This window comes from Bos mutus, chromosome X (assembly GCF_027580195.1).
Source record: "Bos mutus isolate GX-2022 chromosome X, NWIPB_WYAK_1.1, whole genome shotgun sequence".
In the NCBI taxonomy this organism is placed as follows: domain Eukaryota; kingdom Metazoa; phylum Chordata; class Mammalia; order Artiodactyla; family Bovidae; genus Bos; species Bos mutus.
The window spans coordinates 34,429,800-34,451,550 of record NC_091646.1 but is presented as its reverse complement, the minus strand read 5'-3'; the positions used below and the strand labels follow the sequence as shown (position 1 = coordinate 34,451,550).

The window sequence follows — 21,751 nt, the reverse complement described above, 5'->3', positions numbered from 1 at the left end:
CAGCTGCTGGATGTGAAGGAAAAAGTGCCCACTGTCAAGACCTTGCCCTGCCAGTGCCTCGGCCTGGGGTCTGAGCCTGGGAGCTGGGAGTCCTGCGTCAGTCCTATTCTGCAGTCAGCCCCCACACGCCTCAGCCCTGAGTTCTGAGCAGAGAAAAGGCCAGACTCTGGCAGAGGGCGGGGAGAGGCCTGGGAAGCTGGCGGAGTGTTTGCTTTGGACTCATCCTTGCATTCCTTTTCCTCTTGGGCCTGGGCCCACAGATATGGCACTTCCTGTTTGGACTAGGTCAGAGGTCAGCAGCCCTTGAGGCACTGGCCCTGTGGGGAGGCCCCCCCTTGCTTTCCCAGCTCTCACAAACCCTCCTCCCCAGTCTGGCTGCCTGCCCCACCAGCCCTTCCAGCTCCAGTTCAGTCAGCCCCCAGTCCCCTCCCCGGACTCAGAGTTCTGGCCCCCTGGCAGGCACAGGAAATTCAGGCTGGGCAACCCCCACTCCCAACTGCTCTTACCTCCCTACTGAGCAGACCCTCTGGGTTAATTCCACTTCACACAGAGAGCGCTTGGCCCTTGGGGCTTCTGTCAGGTGGACTGAACCCAGCAGGGGCTGGGCAATCCTTCCATGACCCTCCTCAGCCCCGAGCGGGTATCCACCATTGAGCTCCCCGGAAGCTGACTCAGAGGCAAGGAGAGGCATGAGGAAGTCTCCTCGGAGGCTCTTGAGGGGAGGGGAGGATAAGAGTAGGCCCAGGGAGAAGCTGGCATGTGACCAACAATGCAAGACAAGCCAAGGCCTACAAGTGCCCTGGACCCCAGCTGGTCAGGAGCTGGAACAGGGCACAGGACTTTTATACCCCCTGTCATCATTAGGTAGGCCTTCCCAGCAAAGGAGGGGGTGACTGGGGCAAAGACCCTCTGTTCAGCTCAGGCAACTCCCCAAGAGGGCCGGGATGTCAGGGCCTTCAGTCCTATCCGGGTGGTGCCTGTGGCGGCATGACCCCGAGGAGGGTGACAACCCCAGACAGACCCCGAGCCAGGGGAGCAAGCACAGTGTGGCCAAGACCTGGCGGCAGGACCAAGCCCACCCTGTACCCTCTGCTAATTGGTGCCTGCTGGTGGTGGTGCCCAGTGGTAACCCAGAAACACTGGGCATCAGAGGGTTCCTCATGGTCATCACGGTGATGGTGGTGATGACAAGTTAGGGGTGACTATATTCAGGTGGTGAAAAGCAATGCATTCATCAGTCCCTGGACCAAGGCGGCAGAGGTCTTCCGACAGCAAGGGTACGACTGAGGATGAGACCAGTGGGGACAGCAGGAACCAGGAGCGAGTCACAGAGGCTAATGGCCACTGGGAGCAGAGAAGGGGGACAGGGAGTCAGGGGGAACTCCTTCCAGGAACCTCGAGGGCCCCACCCCATGCACAATCCCACAGTTCTGCCCACCAACGTTCTTCCGGCCACCTCTTCCTCTTCCCCCGGGCTCCAACCCGAGGGCCTGCCACCCAGTCCTTCGAGGGGCTTCCCCCAGCTGGTTCCAAGCCTTCCTCCTGCCTCATGGTCTTTAAGAAAGACAGGCTGAGGAAGGGGCGTTAGAGAGTGAGGAGGACAAAGGATGTGACAGGCATGCTGCTTCCCCCAGGCCTGTGCCTCCCCTGACCCCGACCTGTGAGCAGTGGCACCATGGCGGGCACGCAGGGCCAGTCCAGCAAGGCTGGCTGCCTGGCCCCCAACCCTGCACCTGCTCTCGGCTACAGCACCCACCAGAGCCTGCTGGGCCCAGGGCAGCAGGCAGATCCAGGGCCCACTCCTGGGGGCTGGCGTCCTCCAAGGGAGGACCCCTCCCTGTTTCATGGCCTTCTGGGGTCTCCATGGCTTTGCAAGCGGCCACAGATGCAGCCCTGTGGCACAGTCCCCTGTCCAGCTGCCTCCTCTAGCCACACCCAGAGCGTGCCTCTCTAAAGATAGCTAGACGTGGGCCAGGCCCCCACGGAGCCCCCTTTGAGCCCTGAAATTACAACCCTGGCAGCCTGGGACACAGAGCCGCTGTGTGATTATGTCCTCAAGGGAAGGTCAAAAAAAGCTCTGGCATAGAGAGTGCCAACTTTCACCGACCACGCCTCAGCCATCAGTGCTGGGAACCTTCCAGAAAGCGGAGATTCGGCCCACTCTAAGGAGTGGGACTGGTCCCCGGCATCCAGAGGGTCCCCTGGGCACATTACACCTGCTGGCCCTGGGGGCTCCAGAATGCCAAGGAACCAGTGAGGTGGGAGGGACTGCTCCTGGTTACTGTGGGCCTGGCCCCTGCCCTGGCCCTGCCCAGCCCATGAGGGTGCAGAGATTTGGGCAGTGTGGACGAGGGCAGTGGATAAAACCAGCAGGCTGAGAGTGACGGCAGGCAAGGCTGTGAACTTGGGGGTGTTGGCTTGGGTGCAGGGGCTGCAGTGCCTAGGAGCCTCGAGGGCCCTCTCCAAGATCTTGGCTGAGTTCTAGGCAGGGTGGCGTGTTAAGGAAGTAACCCTAATGTATGTGTGTGACAGGTCCCTGCCTGGCAATGGGGCTTCTGTGGGTGATTCCTCCTACTGGGCTGGCTGTGCAAGAACCCTTGGGAGCACTCCAAGGAGGGGCTGGAAAGCAGCCCCGGGACACCACTGGGAGCCTCCTCTTCCTCCTCCCATAAGTCCTCCCTGTGCCCCATCCAGTGAGTTCCAGGCAGGTGAGGGGGACCAGTGGAAGTTGAGGCTGACTAACTCAGTGCCCAGGGAAGTGACAGAGATGCAGAAGAGAGACCTGAAAAAGGACTGGGGAGCCCAGAAAAACAAAGAAGGGGAGTGATTAGCAGAGGCAGAGGGGAGCACCAGCCAGACACAGCAGGGCAGGGAGGCCAGGAAGGCCCTGAAAGGGGGCTGGCTGAGGGCCCCTGAAAGTCAGGGCCAGGATAATCTCTCCAGACCCTAGAAGCACACAGGATGGCGGCGAGCATCTGGGTGGGCTGGCGCTCAGGCTGGGGCAGGCGCTCTCTTGAGCCTCTGGGAGCCCGGCCCACTGGGCCACCTCCTAGGCTACCAGACTCTGCCCTTGAGGGATGCGCAGCAAAGGCAGCTTGAGCGGGCTGTGTTCTTGACTCCTGGCACAAGGGCCTTCTAACAAGTGGAGGCTGCTAGGGTATCCTGGCTGAGGGGCAGGGGGCTGCTGGCAGGATCACCTAGTCCTCTTTAGTCCCTTGGGACTAGTGTCCAGACTGGGGCTTTGGGGGCCTGTGCAGTGATGTCCCAGAGGTACAGAGCATGCTGGGAAAGGGCGTTAGTCACCCCTGGGCTCCTGCTGGCAGAGGCTGGCCTCTGCCTTCCGGCCCACCCGCCCCCACCTCCAGTCCCTCAGCCAGCCCTGTCTGCGCTGGTTCTTGTGGAGCTAAGACAGCTGTGCATCAGCCTCCTCTGAGGGCCCGGGGGCCTCAGGAAATGCCTGCTCTTCCTTCCTGCCTTGACCCCATGCCTGCCCTCCCCTGCCTCCTGCTGCCTCCTCCCAGCCCCGGGAGGCCAGAGGCCAGGAGGCCGTGGCTCCGCTGGCCAGCAGGACATGCTGTACTCAGCGGCTGCTTCAACTGGGGTCCCAGTTGTTCCTCGGCTGCAGAGAAGAGGGAGGGGGCAAGGGAGGCCCAGGACTGAGGTGCAGCCTGGCTGGTCTGGGAGTGGCCCCCAAATTAGAGGGCCAGGCCCAGTGACTCAGTGGGCCTTGGGCCGGGCGTGCAGTTATGGCTTATTGCAGACTGCAAACCACAGACAGAAAAGCCTTCCAGGCGCAAGAACCGTATTTACGGACATATTGCCCCAGATGCACCTCCAGCTGCGGGGAAGAGCTCCAAGGTGCAGGGTGTAGCCTCACTGCTGCCCCAAGTTCCCTCCAGGAGCCTGCCTGGCCCACCACTAAGCTTTCCCACCTAACTGCCTTCCTGCTCCCCTATGGTCTTCCTTCTGCCAACAATGTCCCTCTTCTCTAGTTGTCTGCTTTAAGTCCTCTCCTCCAGGAAGCCTTCCTGAGTGCCTCTGGCACTGTGTGTGGCCATGTCCTGCTCCAGTCGCCTCCCTGCAGAGCTCAGAGCCCGGCCGCAGAGTCCCCAGAGCAGTGCAAGGCTCCACAGAGGGTGGCTGGGGGCACCAGGCCAGGTGGGACCTTACTCAGTAAGCAACTTGGCTCCTTGGGTGGTAGGCATGCCTTGTGCCCTTTTTGTTTGCTTTTTTTTTTTTATTTAAAAAAAGGTTTCAATAACTTTATGGAGCTATGTTGCATTGACCAAAAAGCTTGTCCAGATTTTTCCATAGTATGTTTTGGAAAGGTTCTATAGCATACAATTAATTCACCTATTTAATGTGTACAATGGTTTTTGTTTAGTATCTTCACAGAGGGTCCAAAATCATCATAGTCAATTTTAGAACATTTTCATCAAGTCCTAAAGAAAATTCATACCTTTGGCTGTCACCACTCTATCTGCCACACCCCCCTAAGAAACCAGGAATCTACTTTTTGTCCCTGTCCATGTGCCGATTCTAGACATTTCCTGCAGGCTCACGCAATGTGAGCACAAGGTCTTATATGTGTTTTGGACCCTCTTTCTCCTCCTTCCCAGCTGTGAACGAGAGTTGCTGCTCTGTGGGGTGACCCGGGCTTCATGGTATGAGTCCTTCTACTGCCAGAGATATTTGAATATGTCACCAATAAACAGGAAAAAAAAAAAAGCACACAAACAAATAAGTGAAACCAACCCCTGTGTCTGGAAGGGCACGTGCTTCCAACCATGTGTCACTACCTCACCCGCGGGAACAAGAGGGAGCCACCACAGCTTTGTCAAGGCTGTGTCCCAGGTCCAACCGGCCATGCCTGAATGGATGCTTCCACACAGAAAAGGGATTTGGGCCCAACCGCTGCCCTGGTAGAACTTTCTAGAACCTACCTGCTGGCTAGGTAGGCGGGACCCTGAGGCCTCACCCCTGTTCTCCTTTCACTAGCTCTGCCTCTCCCTGACCTGCCCTCTACCCCTGCCATGTTGAGTTTTTTCTTTTTTTTTTTTCCTCCTTTGGGCTCAGTGGAGTTCTGTCTGGCCTTCATTTCTTTCCCCATTCTCCTTTGCAGATCTCAGTGGGGCTCCTTGCCTCAGTTTCTCGTCCCATCTAAACCCTCACCTCTGTCTCCCCAAAGCTGCTCTTGCAGGAGGCTCCCTGGGCCAAGACTGGGCAAAAAGGGCCAGGGTGGTGGGGAAGAATTGGGACCCCATGGGACAGGGAGGAGGGGTGGGCTTGTCTCTCAGGAAGTGGCTGAGCTACCAGGGATGGCGTGGGTGTCATGGCTGCTGACAGCCTCTTTCTGGGACACTTGGTGGGCTGACCCGGTTACCCCAAGAAGTGGCCAGCACCAGCCTCAGCGCTGAGGAAGTGGCCACCCTCATCGCGGTTCCTTCACCCTGGGGGACCTGCTTGGATGGAGCAGAAGAATGACTGGCCGGCTCCGCCTCTCTGAATCAGCTTCTGCGAGCCTCAGCTCGGGGCAGGCAAGCCGGGGAGGAGGACCCCCAGAATCTGTGCTGCCCCCTGCCAGTTCCCAGCTGAACCCCATTCTGAGGTCACAGGGACAAAAAGGCTGGAGTGGGCCAGGAAGTGGATCCAGCCCTTTCAGCAATCCACCACAGCTCCCTTCCTGATCCCAGACAACCACCTCCTCCCCAGGCTGCGGCTGCCACACGTTCGTTCTGGGAAGGCTCAGGACAGGATACCAGGGGCCCCTCGCCGGACTAGCACTTGGAGGCCACCACCCCCTTGTCCCCTTTCCATTTCTGCCCTCTCACCTTCCTCTTCCAGGCCAAGCACCGGCCAGCGAGCCAGCTCCCGCCCCCCTTGTTGGGCCTCAGTGTCCCCATCCGGCTGGTGGAAAGTTTGAATCTCTGAGGCTGCGTCGTCGGCCTGGAGACGCCAAGGGGCCTTGTCTGAGTGAGAGAGTGTGCCTCCCCGGGGTGGGGGGCAGGGGGTCGTGGCCTTGGAGTGGGGGGGGTCGTCCTCGGGATGGGGGGCGTAAGGGAGGGGCACAGCTAGCCCAGCCGTCTACAAGAAAATTACTCCCTTTGAAGCTGCCAGGGGGGCCGGGAAGCCTGCCCCCTCCTTCCCTTCCTCCCTCCCTCTCTCCCTCCCTCCCCGCCCCCTCCCCCCATCCCCGCCCCCTCCCCGCCGTCCCCTCCCCGTCGGCCTGCCCGCCCGCCCAGCCTTTACCCTCCCTCCCGCCGCCTCCCTCTCCCTCTCTCCCCGAACTGCCCAGGAGTGAGCAGCTGCTCTCAGACGACACAACACACAGACACAGGGACTGGCTGACGCCTCAGGCTGCCCACCAGCCAGCGCGTGCCCACCGCTTGCCCTCCTCAGGTAAGGCCCCCACCCCCACAAGCTCCATCCTGTCCCCCACCATTCCTACAGCTGGCCTGGAACCACCCTCACCCTTGCTGTCTCATCCTCCAGATGCCCCAACCCTGTGCCCCCCCAAACTCACCCTCCTCGTCCCTACCCCTGCCCCTGCGGCCCCCTCACCACCATCTCCCGCCGCCCCCCTCCCCCGCCCCCGGAGGCTGCTTGCAGATTCCCACGGCCCCCTGCTGCAGGATCCCAGCATGCCCCTTCGTGGCCACCCTGCGGGCCCTCCTTGGTCCCAGTCCCATCTCAGCCTCTTTTCCCCCCTGGGTCCTCCAGGCACCTTCTCCATCCCCTTCCGTCTCCCCTTGCTCAGCCCTGCTTCACACTCCACATCCCCCTGGGCTTCTGCCCCTTGGCGGCCACCCCAGAACATCATCAAATCCCAGGTGCGCCCTGCACCCCCTCGCTGGCCTGACTCTGGCCCCTGGTTAGGATAGACCTCCAGGCTTCGGCCTGAACTCAGTGCTGGGGAGCAATTCCCAGGGCCTGGGGCTAGACCACGGCATGGGCTCCGCGACTTGGTTTCCCAGGCACGCCCCAGGCACCCTGCCCAGATATTCCTTGCTTACTCGCAGGCGAGTGTTCTGCATTCACCTCCTCCTGGGTGAGGCGTGGGTCTACAGAGCCATGGCTGGGGGTGGGGGGCCTGAGTGGGGCTGCCTGAGTGGCTCAGGCCTCTCTGTCCCCAGAACCTCCTTGAATTGAGGCTCCAAAGAGGGGTGCAGAAGGAAACCCAGGCCACTGTGCTGTGTTAGCCAGGCCGGCTTGGCCTGGGGCCCCAAAGGGCTCTGTGGGTCAATTCAAGGACATCATCATTCCAGGATGGGCACTTTTAGGGAGGGGTGGAGCTCAAGACATCCCAGGCTAGGTGCTCTGTTCCCCAAAGGACGCACCCCGCGGGTACCTGGGGACACCTCTAGAATGGAAAGAGCATCCCAGATCTGAAACCAGACAGCGCTAACAAGGTTGCCCTCCAGAGCTGGTCTCATGGGACCCCCTACCCCATCCATTGCACAGAGGGGGCAACAGAGGCCCACAGAGGGGCAGGACCGACAAACCCTGGCTACTGATCCCATAGCATCCAGGGAGCCATTAAAGGCACTCGAGTGTTGATCGTGATAGCTTATGGTCAACTGTAGGGTGTGCGGTTTGGTGTGGGAGGCGGCCGGGCCCCAGGCCCCTGTCCTAGCAAGCTCCCAAGATGTCTGGCATGCCAAGGGACCTGCTGAGGAACCCAGCAGAGTGCCCTGAAAGACTCAGGGGTGGGAGCCCCACCTCACCACTCTGTGGATGGGTCTGGGGCCTAGGCACGGGTTGGCAAGAGCTTCCTGAGTTGGCTCTGCTCAGTGGAGCAGAAGGCCCAGGGTCCTCTGAGGCAGAGTGCTGGTGGGGGGCACGGAGCAGACCTTGCTCAGGCCTGGGAGATTGCTCTCACAGTTGAAGTCTTCTTAAGGGCCGCTCAGGTCCCCGATGTGGCCAGTCCCGTGCCCTGGGGTCTCCTGCTTCTGTGTCCACGCCCCTCCCTGGCCGGCCAACCTGTGGGGACTGGTTGGAATTGAGAGAAGCTGGAGATGCTCTGGAATGTGCATCCAGGCTCTCGGGTTCATAAGGAGGGATAACACGTGGCCGCCCCTGTGTGCACACAGGTGAGCGCCTCCTGGCCCCCTGCAACCACCTATGCAATCCACACCCTGATGGTTGGGCAGAAGCACTTTTGTGCAGAATGCCCTATGACCAGCTGCCATAGGCTCATCGAAAGGAAGGCACATGGCTGTCTCTCAGCCACAGGGGCCAGGCCGTGGAAAGAGACTGGCACCAGGGAGGGCTCCCGTTGCCATGTAGCCAGCAGCTGAGTGGCCGCCCCGCAACCCTAGCTGGCTCACCCACTGGCCCACCTTCAGGTCCCAAGGACCCAGGTCACAGAACACATTAACCAGCCTATTGCTTGTAACGCCCTGCCCTGGAGCAGGGGCCTCACTGTGTTGATGGGGAGTCCGAGGCTCAGTCCCTTCAACTACAGGTCTGGTGGCAGTTCTTTGCCAGCTGATTTTAGGGGCCCAGAAACGTAGGGTGCTAGCCCTCTCACCATTGCGCAGGATGACATACAAGCCTTGGCCTGAATTTCTCCCCAATCCCATCAGTGGCCCTGGCTCATGACAGAAGGGTGAACGGGGAAGGACTGGAGCAGAAGGGGTATTCAAAAGACAAGAAAGCATCTCGTCTCTTTAGCGATATTCTGTAGTCACTCAGGACCGCAGAGGGTCCCTTCCAGCATCGGCGTTAAGTCCCAGAGGAGGAATCAGTCATGAGCCTGCTTCCCAGAGCCACCCACTGCCAGCCCTCCCCTGCTCCCTGGAGAAGCCCCAAGGAGACAGACCCGTCCTAGCTGTCACTTGTCCTTGGTTGCCTGGGACATGGCCTGGGACAGTGGCTGGCCCCCAGGGCCACCCAGGAGCACATGAACAGCAGGCACAGCCCAACGCCCAAAGTGCCCGTAGGGCCAGGCACTGTCTGGCGCCTGCCCCCTGCCCCCAGGCAGGACCCCAGCCCCAGCTCTAGGGTCTCCAAAGCTCTACTTGCTAGGCCACTGAGCCGTTGGTCCTTTGGCCAGCATGTCTGCCCCCTCTTCCTTGCCTATGTGCCAACACCCTGGATTGTTAGAAAAGGTCTTCCCACACCCACCTGACAGCCTCCCAATCGTCCTCACTGGTTACCCCAGGGTGGGAGATCTCGGTCCCTGCCTTGAGCTGGGCACCCCTCCCTGAGCCTCTCCACCCTGCTGGTGGGATGGGACACACCAGCCCAAGGATTTAGCTCTACTCGAGGGGCTAGAGGGTGACAGTGACCCTCCTGGGGCCCGCTGCTATGAGCCACAGTAGGGGGAGGGGGGATAGCCGTGGGCTCCTGAAAGCGGGCACACAGGATCCTGCCAGCTCCACACTCCTCCTTTTGGCTGGTTCCCAGGCCAGACAGTGCTCTCCCATCCCCTCTGTCCTCTCTGCTCACGTACTGGGCCCACTCACACTTCAATCACGCACAAAATCTTTTTGGTGAATCCCATCTTCAAGGAAGCCAGTGGGAGACAGCCTGGGGGGAAATGGGGAAGGGGTCTGCTTAGTCTTGCTCACTGGGGCTGTGGTTCATCTAGATAAGATGAACCTTCTAGATAAGAAGTCCTGGGGTGAAAGCCCTCCCGCACCTGGAGCCGTCAGCCCCAGGGTCCCCCAGGACTTCCTTCACCTGCTCTGGGGCCGCCCCCACCCCAGGCTCTTGGAGTGCCAGCCACAGTTCAGCCCTCTTTGGCTTGTCCCCCACCTTCTCAGCAGCCCAGTTTGTGCTTCTTGGTGGGCTGGGATGTCTGACATCCCAAGCCTACCGAAGGTGCCAGGGAGTCTGAGGACTCCCCCCTGCCTCTCCCTAGGTAACACATCCAATCTCAGGGTTTAGGGTCCTGGGGCTCTACCCGGCTAGCTCACACCCAGCTCTCCTGGTCCATGGTGTAAAGTCCTAAATCAGCAGAAACTGCAGCATAGGGCAGAGCTGCAGGACATGGGGCAGCAGGCTGGGAGAGGTCCCAGGCTCCATGCAACAGCGAATCTGCCCCCGCGTCTCACCCACCAGCAGCCTCTAGAAGAATCAAATGGCCCAAAAGGGACACAGCGGTCAGAAGTCCAAATGTCCAAGGGATCACAGATTTGGGCAACAAAACTGGGACCTGAAGGAGCCAGACAGAGGGCAGAGGGAGACTGGCTCTGGGAACCCTTTCTCCAGAGACAGGGGCAGCTGGGGAGCTGGGTGCCACCTCCATGCTCTCAGTCTCAGTTCCAGCTTGGCCTCGATGGCGGTCCTAGGGATTTACAGGCCACCCCACCACACAGAGGGGGAGCCCTGGGAGGAGCTGAAGGTCACAGGTCCAGCAAGACCTCCTAGGCTGGCTGCAGAGGGCAAGCTCCACCCCAAGCTGAGCCCCCAGCCCCATGAGGGAGCAAGGCAGCCAAGGGCCTCAGGTTCTGGGAGCCGGGCTGAGAACATCTCCCTGTGGGGTCTGTCGCCTGCTGTGAGCTAAAAGCTTGGGGGACCCTCTGGGCCAGGGTGGCGTGATGGCTTTCCCAGGCCACTTCCCTACAGCTGCAGGTGGGACAGGGCCATCTGTCCCTGCGGGCCGAGGGGAGCTATTGATGGTGGCGGCCTGAGAGATGCCGTGTTTCCAGAAACTGCGTGATGCAAGCCTGGGGGCTCCAGACCCACAGGACAGAGCCTTGCTTTCCATCAGCGTCACCTCCAGCCTGAGTCAGGGAGAGGCGATGGGAGAAACAGCACTTCCTGCTGTCCCTGGGGAAGGCTGAGTTAGGAAATCACTTGGGACCTCCTGTAGCACCCCTGGGAAGTGACAGCACCCTCACTCTCCCTCGGGCTTTCTTCAGTGAGCGGGAGAAGGAAAGCTCTGGGGCAGAAAGACCAGGTGACCTGGCTCATCTCCTCCCTGATTCCTGGCATGGTGGAAGGCCAGCCCTTAGACCTTCCAGCCTTCCAGAGGTTTCCCAGCAGGATGGGGGTGTGATGGGTGTCTTCAGGGCTGTGGGGAGAAAGGTCTGGCCTGGGTAGCACCAGCCACTGGCCTGGGGCCAGCTCCTTGCAGCAGATGGGCTGGCTCCCTGTGGGTCTCTGACGCCCACATCCAGGTCAAGTCTGTGCCTGAAGGCTGCAGGGGCACAGGACCCAGCAGGAAGGAGCCGCCCTGGCCAGCCACGCTTGGATGCCTGCTCCCCTCATAGCTGGAAGGCATGCTGAGGCCATGGTGATGGGTTCAGGGGTGGCTGGGGTGTAGACACAAGCAGGGCAGGGCTCACCCTAATCCCCACTGCAGCCACCAGCCCCTCACACAGTCATCCCCACATGCGCACACACACGTCAGCTTCAGAAAGACCCAGGGATGGCACCCGTGCCCTCTGTCTGGGTGCCACCTAAGGGCAGACTAGAGCTGGAGGGTGCAGGGGACGATGGGTTGGAGTCTGAGAGGGAAGTGGGCAGAAAAGTGGGCACCAGCAGGGCTGAGTGGAAGATGGCACACGTGTCTGAGTTCAGGTCGGGTTGCTTGGTGGGGCCAGACACTGGGCTTAGGAGTCCAGCATCTCTGACTTGGCAGCTGTGGGCCACATATCTTTAAGCAAGTTCCCAGGGCCTGCCAGACCTCAGGGCCCGCTCCTGCCACCCTTGGCCTGACGTGAATGCCTGGCATGGCCCCTCCGTGTTCTCAGTGGTTGCCAGTGTGTCTTGTTTGGCTGGGACCTGGAGATATCCCAGTCAGAGGACTGCGCAACCTTTCAGAGGGCCAGACAAGGAGAGCCCTATTGAGTGGGGAGGGGGGGGCGGTCCTCACTCCCACGTGTGGGCGCCCGGCCTGAGGCCTCACGCCATCACCACTTCTTTCCGTTGCTCTGAGAATGTGGAGCTCGTTGAGCTCAGAGAAGCCCCTGATGGGGCCCGAGCCTGCCTGAAGTCATCAGGGACATGCCCGGGGAGGCCAATGAAGGGAAACTGAGGCCCGGAGGCCTGGCTAGGCTGGGGGTACCGACTATGGTTCTCACCCTCTGTGTCCATAGTGAAAACCTGGGGGCCTGGCATTGCCTGAGGTGGGTTCTTTTCTCTAGGTCTCCATTTTCTCTTCCGTCAAATGGAACTTTGGTCCTGGGCGCCTCCTCCAGGCCCCTCCCTGGCTCCTTCTGGCCCTGAGGGCCGGGGGTGTCTTTTGCGGTCTCTGGCAGTCTTGGTGTCCAGCCAGCCCCCCTCCCCCCTGCACAGTTCTGGCTGCTTAGTCTCTTGCCAGTTCTCTGTGGGGAAAGGAGGGCTGTGGCGGAAAGCCCGCCAGCCTGCCCACTGCCTGGGCCCGGCCAGGAGCCGGGGAGAACCAGCCAAACCTTGTCTTCTGCCCTGAGGGCTCTGGGGGCCTTCAAGACCTCAGCCTCCCTCTCCCTCAGAGTGAGCTTCCAAAGGAGCCTGCCTTTCCCCACCCCACACCCTCCCTCAGCCTCTTTGCGGGGACCCCAGATGCACCTTGGAACCTGGTTCGACTCCTCTGCAGCCTCCTGTCGCCCCCAGGGAGGGTCCCATGAGCCCACGCAGGGCCTCGGTGGCTAGTCCTGCCAGGGCGCTCCATGTGGAGGGCCCCAGGCCTTCCCGATCCCCCAGGCCTGGCCGGACCACCCCACCCCAACCGTCCAGGTGGACGGTGGATCTCAGAGCCTCCCAAGGCTTCAGCGGGGTGTTCTAGCCCTGACTCATTCCCCCTGTGAGGTAGTGGCTTTGGCAGGGGTGCCAGGCGAGGGGGGAGCAGCCTCCTCTGCCTCCTGCTCCGTCTCGCCCTTCTACCTTCACCCTCCCCTTCACTTCCTCGTCTCAGCCCTGGGTGTCCAGCCGTGCCTGGGAAGTCTGGGCCCACCCTACCGTGACCTGTGCTTTGAGAACCTGTGGGAAGGAAAAGGGACTTGTGGTACAGGTAGGCAAACCTAGGGTCTTCTCCCTACTCTGTGCCGAGACCCTTGGGGCTGGGGGGTGGGGTGGGGTGGGAACTCCCCCAGTCCTATGGGACCAGCATAGGGCTGGTGGGACATTGAGTGTGACCACTGGCACTCAAGGCCCAAAGGAGCCAGGAAGGCCAGGGGCTCCCCCAGCCAGGAGGGACCCTCGTTTTGCTGTGTGACCTGGGAGGCAAGGTGGCTTTTCTGAGTCTATCAGTGGGGGCTGCATGCTCAAGAGGGTTGCCGGCCTGCTGGGGGCACTTTGGGGCTGGCTCTGAGGCTGAGGCCGCTGAACCCCGGCCTGGGCACCCCACCCCCTACCTCCAGCATCTGCTCAGCAAGCACACTGTCCACCCCAGCTGCTGCAAAGGTGGGAACCAGGACAGGTCACATGACCAGCTCTGAGGGGCGGGAGGGGTGCGAGAGAGGGCGGCCAGATAGCGATCAATGGGAACACCAGGGGCAGAGCTGTTGTACCCACAGGTCTGCAAGTGGCCACAGGCCCTCCCACTGCCTGAGGGTGGCAGGGCTCCAAGGCAGTAGCCCCCCAGGCCACCAGCCCAGCCCCACATCCACTGGGCCTGCCCAGGGCCTCTCCCCACTTTGCAGCCAGCTATCAGGCTCGGGGGGCTCACCCCAACCCTGCTGAAGCCCCAAAGAGCCCCTCCCCTGGCCAAGATGGGCCCCAAGTGAGGGCCTCTGTGGGGTAGGGTTGAGGTCCGCATGCGGGGCAACCCCAGACACCCTGTGCTTGGGTAATAAGCAAGGCGGGCATGTGTATCCCTGTGTCACACTTGGGAAAATGAGGCTGGGGCTTGCCCAGGAAATCTAGATAAGGGGGCAGCCTCTTCGTGGACAAGGTTTCCTGCTAGAGGAGCCCATCTGGATGGGGGAAGCCTCTGCTGGAGGAGAAGGCAGGCAGATGTGGGCACCAGGGGCAGGCTCGGGCAGGGCCGCTTTCCCCCAACTCCCACCCCCAGCCCGCTTCCCGGCCTGGGGGCCTCCAGACAAGCCTGACCCTGCCCACCACCCTGGCAGTAGCCTGTTCCCTTCCTGTGGCCTTTCCAGGGGGCTGGGCCGTGGACAGAGGTCAGGGGAAGGTTTGTGGGCCAGAGGAGGAAGCCAAGGCCCCCCGGGAGCAGCAAGGATGGAGGGGGATGCCAGGGTTCCCCCTCCATCTTTGGCATTCCACACATGGGCTGGGAGGATGCCCCCTCCTCCGCTTTGCTCCAGGGCTAGCCCAGCTCTGCCCAGCATGCCCACCCTAGTGCCTTGGCCTCTTGACTTTCTTAGAAAAACGTGGGTGCACTGCAAAGGGGACTCAGGCAGGAAAGGATTGGCCCCAGCCCCCATGGTTATCTTTCAATCTTAATTCTTCAAGGTCTGTGGGGGCAGAGGGTTGGGTTTCCCTCTCCGCCACCTCCACTAGCCTCCCCGATCCCCACACACACAGGCTGAGGCTGACTCAGTGTCCTGTGTGGGGAGGGGGTGATGCATGTGTGTGTGTGCTCATGCATTGGAGGGGTGCAGACTCGCTAACTGGAAAGACACAGCATAGCCCACGGTGGCCAAGTCCTGCCTGAAAACGGAGCAGGGCAGAAGGACAGCCAGCCACGCCCCTATCCTGCCCAGGACCTTCTGCCCACCCACACCTCCCTCCTGGCCACTCCAGCCCTGGTCTGGCTGCCCTGGGGAGGTGTGACAGACATGAGGCCAGCACACACACAGAACCCCAGCCCCCCGGGCGTGGGCATCAGCTGGGCTCTCCTGATGGCCCCTCCTCACTCTGGCTTTGCAGGCACGCCCACCATGTGGCCCCTGTGGCCTCTTGCAGCCCTGCTGGCCCTGAGCCAGGCCCTGCCCTTTGAGCAAAAAGCCTTCTGGGACTTCACCCTGGATGATGGGCTGCCCATGCTGAACGATGAGGAAGCTTCGGGTGCAGAAACAACCTCGGGCATCCCAGACCTGGACTCCCTCCCACCCACCTACAGCGCCATGTGCCCTTTTGGCTGCCACTGCCATCTGAGGGTTGTTCAGTGCTCCGACCTGGGTCAGTCTGGGGGGACGGACATGGAAGGCTGAGGGTGGGCAGGGAGTGACCTGGAGCTGGCTCAGGGATCCTGATTTCACTGTGGGAGGGTGTCCCTGGGTCTGCTTGAAAGCACGTGGGGAGGGAGAAGAGTGTCCAGCCCTGGCCTTGGAGCTACACTCACTTGCAGCCATGGAGTCCCCATGTGCGGGTCTGCATGTGCACCCCTCTGGGGCTGTGGCCGTGGCCATGGCTGTGGTTTACACTGCTGACTGCAGCACCGGCCCCCAGGTCTGAAGGCTGTGCCCAAGGAGATCTCGCCTGACACCACCCTGCTGGACCTGCAGAATAATGACATCTCTGAGCTCCGAAAAGATGACTTCAAAGGCCTCCAGCACCTCTACGTAAGCCCACCCTGACTCTTCCAAGGGGCTGGGAAGAGGCAGCAGGCCTGCAGCCCAGCGGGTGTGTGGAGGGGTGGGGTCCCGATGGGTGTGGGCATGCACTTGTGCAATGTGAGAGAGGACCAGGGACTCAGGGAGTCCTGAGGGAGGTTAGGAGGCGGCTGCAGCAGGAGCACTCAGGGTCATGGGCACATGTGCAATGTCAGGACAGGATAAAAGTAAAGTGAAGTCACTAAGCTACTTCGCTTTCCTTTTATCCTGTCCCAACTCTTTGGGACCCCATGGCCTGTAGCCTACCAGGCTCCTCCATCCATGGGATTTTCCAGGCAAGGGCACTGGAGTGGGTGGCCTTTTCCTTCTCCAGCGGATCTTCCACACCCAGGGATTGAACCCAGGTCTCCCCACATTGCAAGCAGATGCTTTCCTCTCTGAGCTACCAGGGAAGGACAGGATCACCCAGCCCAATTCTCTCTATTGACTGTTACCTTTGCATCTTATTGGCTCCTCCCAGCAACACAGTAAGGAAAGGTTGCATCGCAACCAGGGTGCAAGTAGGGTAACCAGGGCATGAGCTGCAGCGGCCTTGCTGGACCTGAGTGCCAGCTTCCACTCTGCACTCTGCCCACGAGCAGAGGTAGATCTCCTGGAGGCTGAGCTGGGACTCCAGCATCTGTGAAGCCCCAACAACATGAATCACTAGCTCAGGGGCAGGGAAGAGGGGAGAGGAGAAGGCAAGCAGGTGGGGAACTGAGGACTTCTGTGCCACCTCAGGCCTTGGTCCTCGTGAACAACAAGATCTCCAAGATCCACGAGAAGGCCTTCAGCCCCCTGCGGAAGCTGCAGAAGCTCTACATCTCCAAGAACCACCTGGTGGAGATCCCTCCCAACCTGCCCAGCTCCCTGGTGGAGCTCCGCATCCATGACAACCGCATCCGCAAGGTGCCCAAGGGCGTGTTCAGTGGGCTTCGCAACATGAACTGCATTGGTGAGCCAGGCCCGCCCTGTGGTGGTCCTCACCCCTCCCCCATGGTGGCGAGGGTGGACAGGGAAGGGGGAGGGTCAAGGAGGGGGGCTCTGCCCACCAGAGCAGCCAGGTGCCACGGACAAGCCGGCTGGCCTCACAGAACGTTCTGGAGGCTTGCCTAGGGTCACACCCCAGAGATGCCAAGGCCAGGTGAAGAGAAACCCAGGCCCATAAAGAAAGGGCAAGTATAGAGCTGGCACAGCTTACCAGCCAGGGGCCAGGTGGGAGAAGCTGGGTGGGCTCCCCTTGTCCCCAAGGGCCCATACCAGGCCAAAGACCCTTGGTAGTTCGTGGTGTTCAACAGCAAGGAGTTTACAGCTCGTCCAGTAAATTAGTGGCACTGCTTTCAGGGGGAGATGGAGTGGGTGCTTAGTGGGGGCCCCTTAGGAAGCGACAGGCCCCGAGGGTGTGGGGACAGATGCTTAGCTTTGGCTTCAGGGCTGAGAGAGCCTCTCTCCTAGAGATGGGTGGGAACCCCCTGGAGAACAGCGGCTTTGAACCTGGAGCATTTGATGGCCTGAAGCTCAACTACCTTCGCATCTCCGAGGCCAAGCTCACTGGCATCCCCAAAGGTAGGGAGGCAGCCCTTCTTTCCCACGTTTTGGGGGACAGCACAGGTAGGGAGCCCAGAGCCATCTGGAGCCACCCAGTGTACTCAGGGAGGGCTTTGGTCGCCCCTCTCCCCACCTGGGGCAGAGCTCGGCTCTCTGCTCCACCAAGAGTGAAATCGTGCAGACAAGCGCGCACACACACACACACACACAGAACCAGCCCTCCCCCACCCCACAGTCTCCTGGATTCAGCTCAGAGCATCCTTTTTTCCTGGCAGACCTCCCTGAGACCCTCAATGAACTCCACCTGGACCACAACAAAATCCAGGCAATCGAGCTAGAGGATCTGCTCCGCTACTCCAAGTTGTACAGGTAGGCTGTGGAGGTGGGGTCTCAGGGGGCCCTGAGTCCGCCCAGTGCACTGTAGCCCATGGACCCCATCACATCATCATTTATTCATCTATCCCTTCCCAGGCTGGGCCTGGGCCACAACCAGATCCGCATGATTGAGAACGGGAGCCTGAGTTTTCTGCCCACGCTGCGGGAGCTGCACTTGGACAACAACAAGCTGTCTAGGGTGCCAGCTGGTCTTCCAGACCTCAAGCTCCTCCAGGTGAGAGCCAGGTGTTTCTAACATGCGGCGAAGGGAGGGGGCAGTCGATGTCCCCAGGGCAGCTGCTGAGACCCTAGCTGTCAGTGCTCGGACCCACCACGAAGCAGAACCAGAGTTCACTGTGCAGCTGGTCAGATGTGTGCTCTGGCCGGTGACTCCCGCTCCTCATCTGGAAAGGCACTGAGAAAGCGAAAGGGGAGAGTTAGGGACCCCATTGTGGACAGCGAGGAGGCTGGGTACAGGGGTGGCGAAGTGGCAGGATGCTCCAGAGCCAGCCTGGTAGATACTTGAGCTCAAGGTCTCTCGGGTGGGTTCAGTTCAGTTCAGTTCAGTCACTCAGTCATGTCTGACTCTTTGCGACCCCATGGACCACAACACACCAGGCTTCCCTGTCTTTGATCAACTCCCAGAGTTTACTCAAACTCATGTCCATTGAGTGGGTGATACCATTCAACCATCTCATCCTCTGTCGTCCCCTTCTCCTCCTGCCTTCAATCTTTCCCAGCATCAGGGTCTTTTCAAATGAGTCAGCTTTTCGCGTCAGGTGGCCAACATATTGGAGTTTCTTGGGTAGGTGGGACCCCACAGAGGTGCCACAGGCCCAGGGGCTTGGGAACAGTCTGGGCAGGAAGTGGCTTGATGAGGGGATCAAGGGGTCCTCTCAAGGTCTTCTTTGGCCTTGCTCTGGACCTCAGTCTCTGCCTACATACCAGGAGACTGGCCATTCTTGCAGGCTGTCCAGCTGGGGCGAATCCATCACCTAGCCCTGCAAGGGGATTGCCAATCTACAGCGGCAGTGCCCTCTAGTGGCCATATCCCGCCACCTCTAGAAGGCACTGTTGCAGCCCTCCAGGATGCATCCCTCTGCCACACCTCATCAGACAGTCCTCACGCCCCCCACCCTACATTCCCATAGACAGAGGCTTCGGGGAGTTGGGGGGGTGGGGGGGTAAGTGCTTCTGAGTACTAGGAAGAGGAGGAGAACCTCAGTCCAGGGAACCCAGAGGAAGGGCCAAGGACTGTGTGAACCCAGGGTGGCATCCTTCCCACATCAACAGCCCCATTCACACCCACCCCATTAACCCCCCCATCCCAGCACCTGGTCACACACCAGTGCCTGAACACTGTTCAACAGCCGCCCAACAACAATACGTAAGCCGGTTATACTCCCAGACAATGGAAGAATCACCTCCAGGCCCTCAAAGGGTTGTATGGATGCAGCACACGAACCCCTGAGGCGGCCAGGCAGGACTCGGCTGGCACGGAGGGCATCAGCCTTGCGGGTTCTGCCCGTTGCTTGGGCTCCCCAAGTGGGGCTGACTCAGGGGCGGGGTTGGGGGCGGGCAACGGGGCCTGCTGCCTTGAGCCACACCTCTCTGTCCCCAGGTGGTCTATCTGCACACCAACAACATCACCAAGGTGGGCGTCAACGACTTCTGCCCAGTGGGCTTCGGGGTCAAGAGGGCCTACTACAACGGCATCAGCCTCTTCAACAACCCCGTTCCCTACTGGGAGGTGCAGCCGGCCACCTTTCGCTGCGTCACTGACCGCCTGGCCATCCAGTTTGGCAACTATAAAAAGTAGAGGCTGTGGCAGCTGCTGTGGTGGTGGCTTGGGAAGGGTCTCTTGGGGTGCACGGCGTGTGTCCTGAAGGGGCAGCAAAGCAAGGGAGCCAAGCCCCGCCTTTGACCCCCACCCTCCACTCACGGCCCCTTGACACCCCCACCCTGGCTCCCAAGTGTGCAGGTGGGGCGTGATGCCTGGCCCCCATCACATGCCCCTTGGATTCAGAGCTGCCCCTGCCCACCCGCATCATACCCATTCAGAGGCGCCCCCCCCCAACCAAGCTTTCTTCCCATTCACCCCAAAAGCAAATGATCTGAGGCTCCAGTCCAAGGTAAACGGTCCCTGGGTCTGGGGGGCTCAAGGATGGAGACCCCACTAAGCCCACCCCACCTGCCAGACACACATCCCTCCTCAGCCCAGCCAGCTACCTTTGTGCTCCTCAGCCCCCCGCCATCCTTCTGCGAGTTCATGGCCCCCCAGGGACGCCTCCTGAGTCTCCTGGCCCCTGGTCCAGTCTTGTTCAGCTCTCTCTGTCTGTCCCTCCCTCTCGTTTCTGACATCCTTGGACTAGGTCTGCTTTCTGTTTCTCTGGGCTCTGCCCAGCCATTACCCAGGCAGGTGGAGTGTGGGGGACAGCTGCCCTCCTACTCTGCCCAGGCTCACCCGAAGCCTGGGTGACCCTTCCAGAGGCCAGCAGATAGGGAGGTGCTGCACCCCCTCTTCCACAGCCAAGAGAGGAGCCCTGGGCTCAGCCAGACCCTGAGGGTCTGTCCCACTGGAGTTCCCATCATGCTTCTCACTGTCCCCCTTCCCCCCATGATGGCTCAGTCTCCCCTCCCTTTGCCATCCGGCCTCTGGTCTGGTGGGGGTTTCAAACCATCACACCCAGCTTGAGGAGGGGCTGCTTCTGAGGTCGGTTGTTGTCTTTCAATTAAAGAAACACTGTGCAATACGGCTGTGTGTGTGCCACCTCTCAGGGCGTCTGGGGACCCAGCAGAAGGGGGAGCCACACTGGGCTACTGTGGCTGGCTCCCAGGTTCTGCCTCTGTGTGCCCACACCCAGCCTTGGGTTGCCTACTCGCTGCTTTCCCTGCCTTCGAGGAAGGGTCCTGAGCACCCTCAGGTTGGAGGCTAGACCTAGAGGACCCGGGCAACCAGGCAGAAGGCCCCAGGCTGCCCCCTTTCCCTCGCTTCTAGTCCCCTCTGTTGCCCGGTCTATCCCTGAAGCAGAGCTGGCTGCAGACCACCAGAGGGAGCTGGTCTTGGAATCTGGGGGCTCAGAACGGTATGGGATGTCGGCTGTGGGCAGAGCCATGTGCCACACCCATGTGAGCACCAGGGGGCGCACTCCTAGGAGGTTCAGGCCTCATGTGGACAGGATCCAGTGCCATGTACATCCACCTGTTCTGGCTTGGCCTAGGCTCCCAGTGGCGTGTCCACCCAGTAGGTCCCCTTGTATGCCTGCAGAGCCATGCCCAGATCGTAGCATGCGAGCTCAGGCTACTAGGAAGGACCGGGGACACAGCCGGTGAAGTCGGGGGACACAGATCTGCCCTAGAGAGGACGAAGGGAGGACAGTCCTCAGAGAAATGCCCCTTGGGTGGCAAGCCCATTGGGCTAAGCAGGAGGCAGGCTACCTCCAACCTGACGTCTCTGCCCTCGTCCTGCACCAGGGTCCTGGGCACTGGGCAATGGGAGCCAGGGCTTCCCTGAGCAGCCATGGGCCACTGACAGAACACGAGAGCCTGGATCTGTGTTTGAAGCCCCTGTGTGGTCTTTTGTCATGCTGGTGGCCCCGGGCAGCTCATACTAGCCCTGACCTGGCAGTCCATGCTGGGTCCCTTCAGTGCTAGAGCTGCCCAGGCCCTCTGGGGTGACAGGGGCCCTGTGTCACCCCTGGCAATGACGCTCTGCCCCAGGGGTCTGGCGTGGAACTGCTATCGCCTCTTCCTGAAATTCCTGCCCTCCTGAGACTGGAGCTGACGGAGGTGGGGGCCAGCAATGGATGAACACCGCCCTTCCCAGGTTCTCGGATTGGGGCCCTTCCACCCTTTGGGCCCTTCAGGAGGCAGGTTTTTCCTTTGGGGGACAGGAGGTGCTGTTCAGTGTGGTTGGCCCCAGGATAGAATGCCACTCATCGGCATCATAGCACTATTCTGGGCCATGTGTTCTACGGCCCCGGTGATCTCTGCTGAGCTGGGCAGGCTTGGGGCAAGGGCACTGTTGGGGGGCCAGGAGTCAGGGCCTCGGTCAAGTCCCCTCACTGGCGGGAGCTTAGGGCACCAGATCCTGGGGCACGGGTTCAACTCAGCCCCGCCCCCACCCCCGCTGGGAATCACGGATTCTGTCTTCTCTCCCGGCCGCCCTGCCCTTCCTTCCCTCCCCACCTCCATCTCCCTCGGGGACATGGGTGCCTTGACAAGCCAGTGGGACCCATATCATAATGCTGGGAGGCCCAGAGCCGACCCCTGGGGTAGGGCCCCTGGGAACATGGCCCATGGACCCGGTGTGTCACCCTGCACAAGAGGTGCCAATACCCCACAGGCAGGACCAGAGTGTGGCTCTCAGGGACCCAGGGGACCACCCAGGCCACCCCACCATC

At 60.8% G+C, this 21,751-nt stretch overlaps 2 protein-coding genes across 3 annotated transcripts in view; one reads left to right on the top strand and one right to left on the bottom strand.

The window, feature by feature from the left end:
• The window catches only part of HAUS7 (HAUS augmin like complex subunit 7), a 36,511-nt gene extending 35,851 nt beyond the window's left edge, over positions 1–660 (bottom strand). The window contains exon 1 of the mRNA XM_070365341.1: positions 507–660. The gene's annotated coding sequence lies outside the window, so the exon portion shown is untranslated. The remainder of the gene's footprint in view (positions 1–506) is intronic.
• Positions 661–6,254: 5,594 nt separating this feature from the next.
• Positions 6,255–20,101, top strand: BGN (biglycan). 2 transcript variants are annotated; one of them, XM_014483432.2, is made up of 9 exons: positions 6,255–6,399; positions 12,845–12,940; positions 14,761–15,012; positions 15,283–15,395; positions 16,167–16,380; positions 16,881–16,991; positions 17,249–17,342; positions 17,445–17,583; positions 18,970–20,101. In XM_014483432.2, exons 3-9 carry the CDS (start codon positions 14,772–14,774, stop codon positions 19,165–19,167), a joined length of 1,110 nt encoding a protein of 369 aa, XP_014338918.1. In that variant the 5' UTR covers positions 6,255–6,399; positions 12,845–12,940; positions 14,761–14,771; the 3' UTR covers positions 19,168–20,101. The 2 variants fall into 2 exon arrangements, with proteins under 2 accessions (XP_014338918.1, XP_005911083.1); XM_005911021.3 differs by lacking the exon at positions 12,845–12,940 and having other exon boundaries at positions 6,266–6,399.
• The last annotated feature ends 1,650 nt before the right edge of the window (positions 20,102–21,751 follow it).

Coding starts and splice junctions, on each gene's coding strand:
- BGN (XM_014483432.2), top strand. CDS start 14,772: ATGTGGCCCCTGTGGCCTCTTGCAGCCCTGCTGGCCCTGAGCCAGGCC. Junction 15,013..15,282: donor TGTTCAGTGCTCCGACCTGG/GTCAGTCTGGGG, acceptor ACCGGCCCCCAG/GTCTGAAGGCTGTGCCCAAG. Junction 16,381..16,880: donor TCGCAACATGAACTGCATTG/GTGAGCCAGGCC, acceptor CCTCTCTCCTAG/AGATGGGTGGGAACCCCCTG.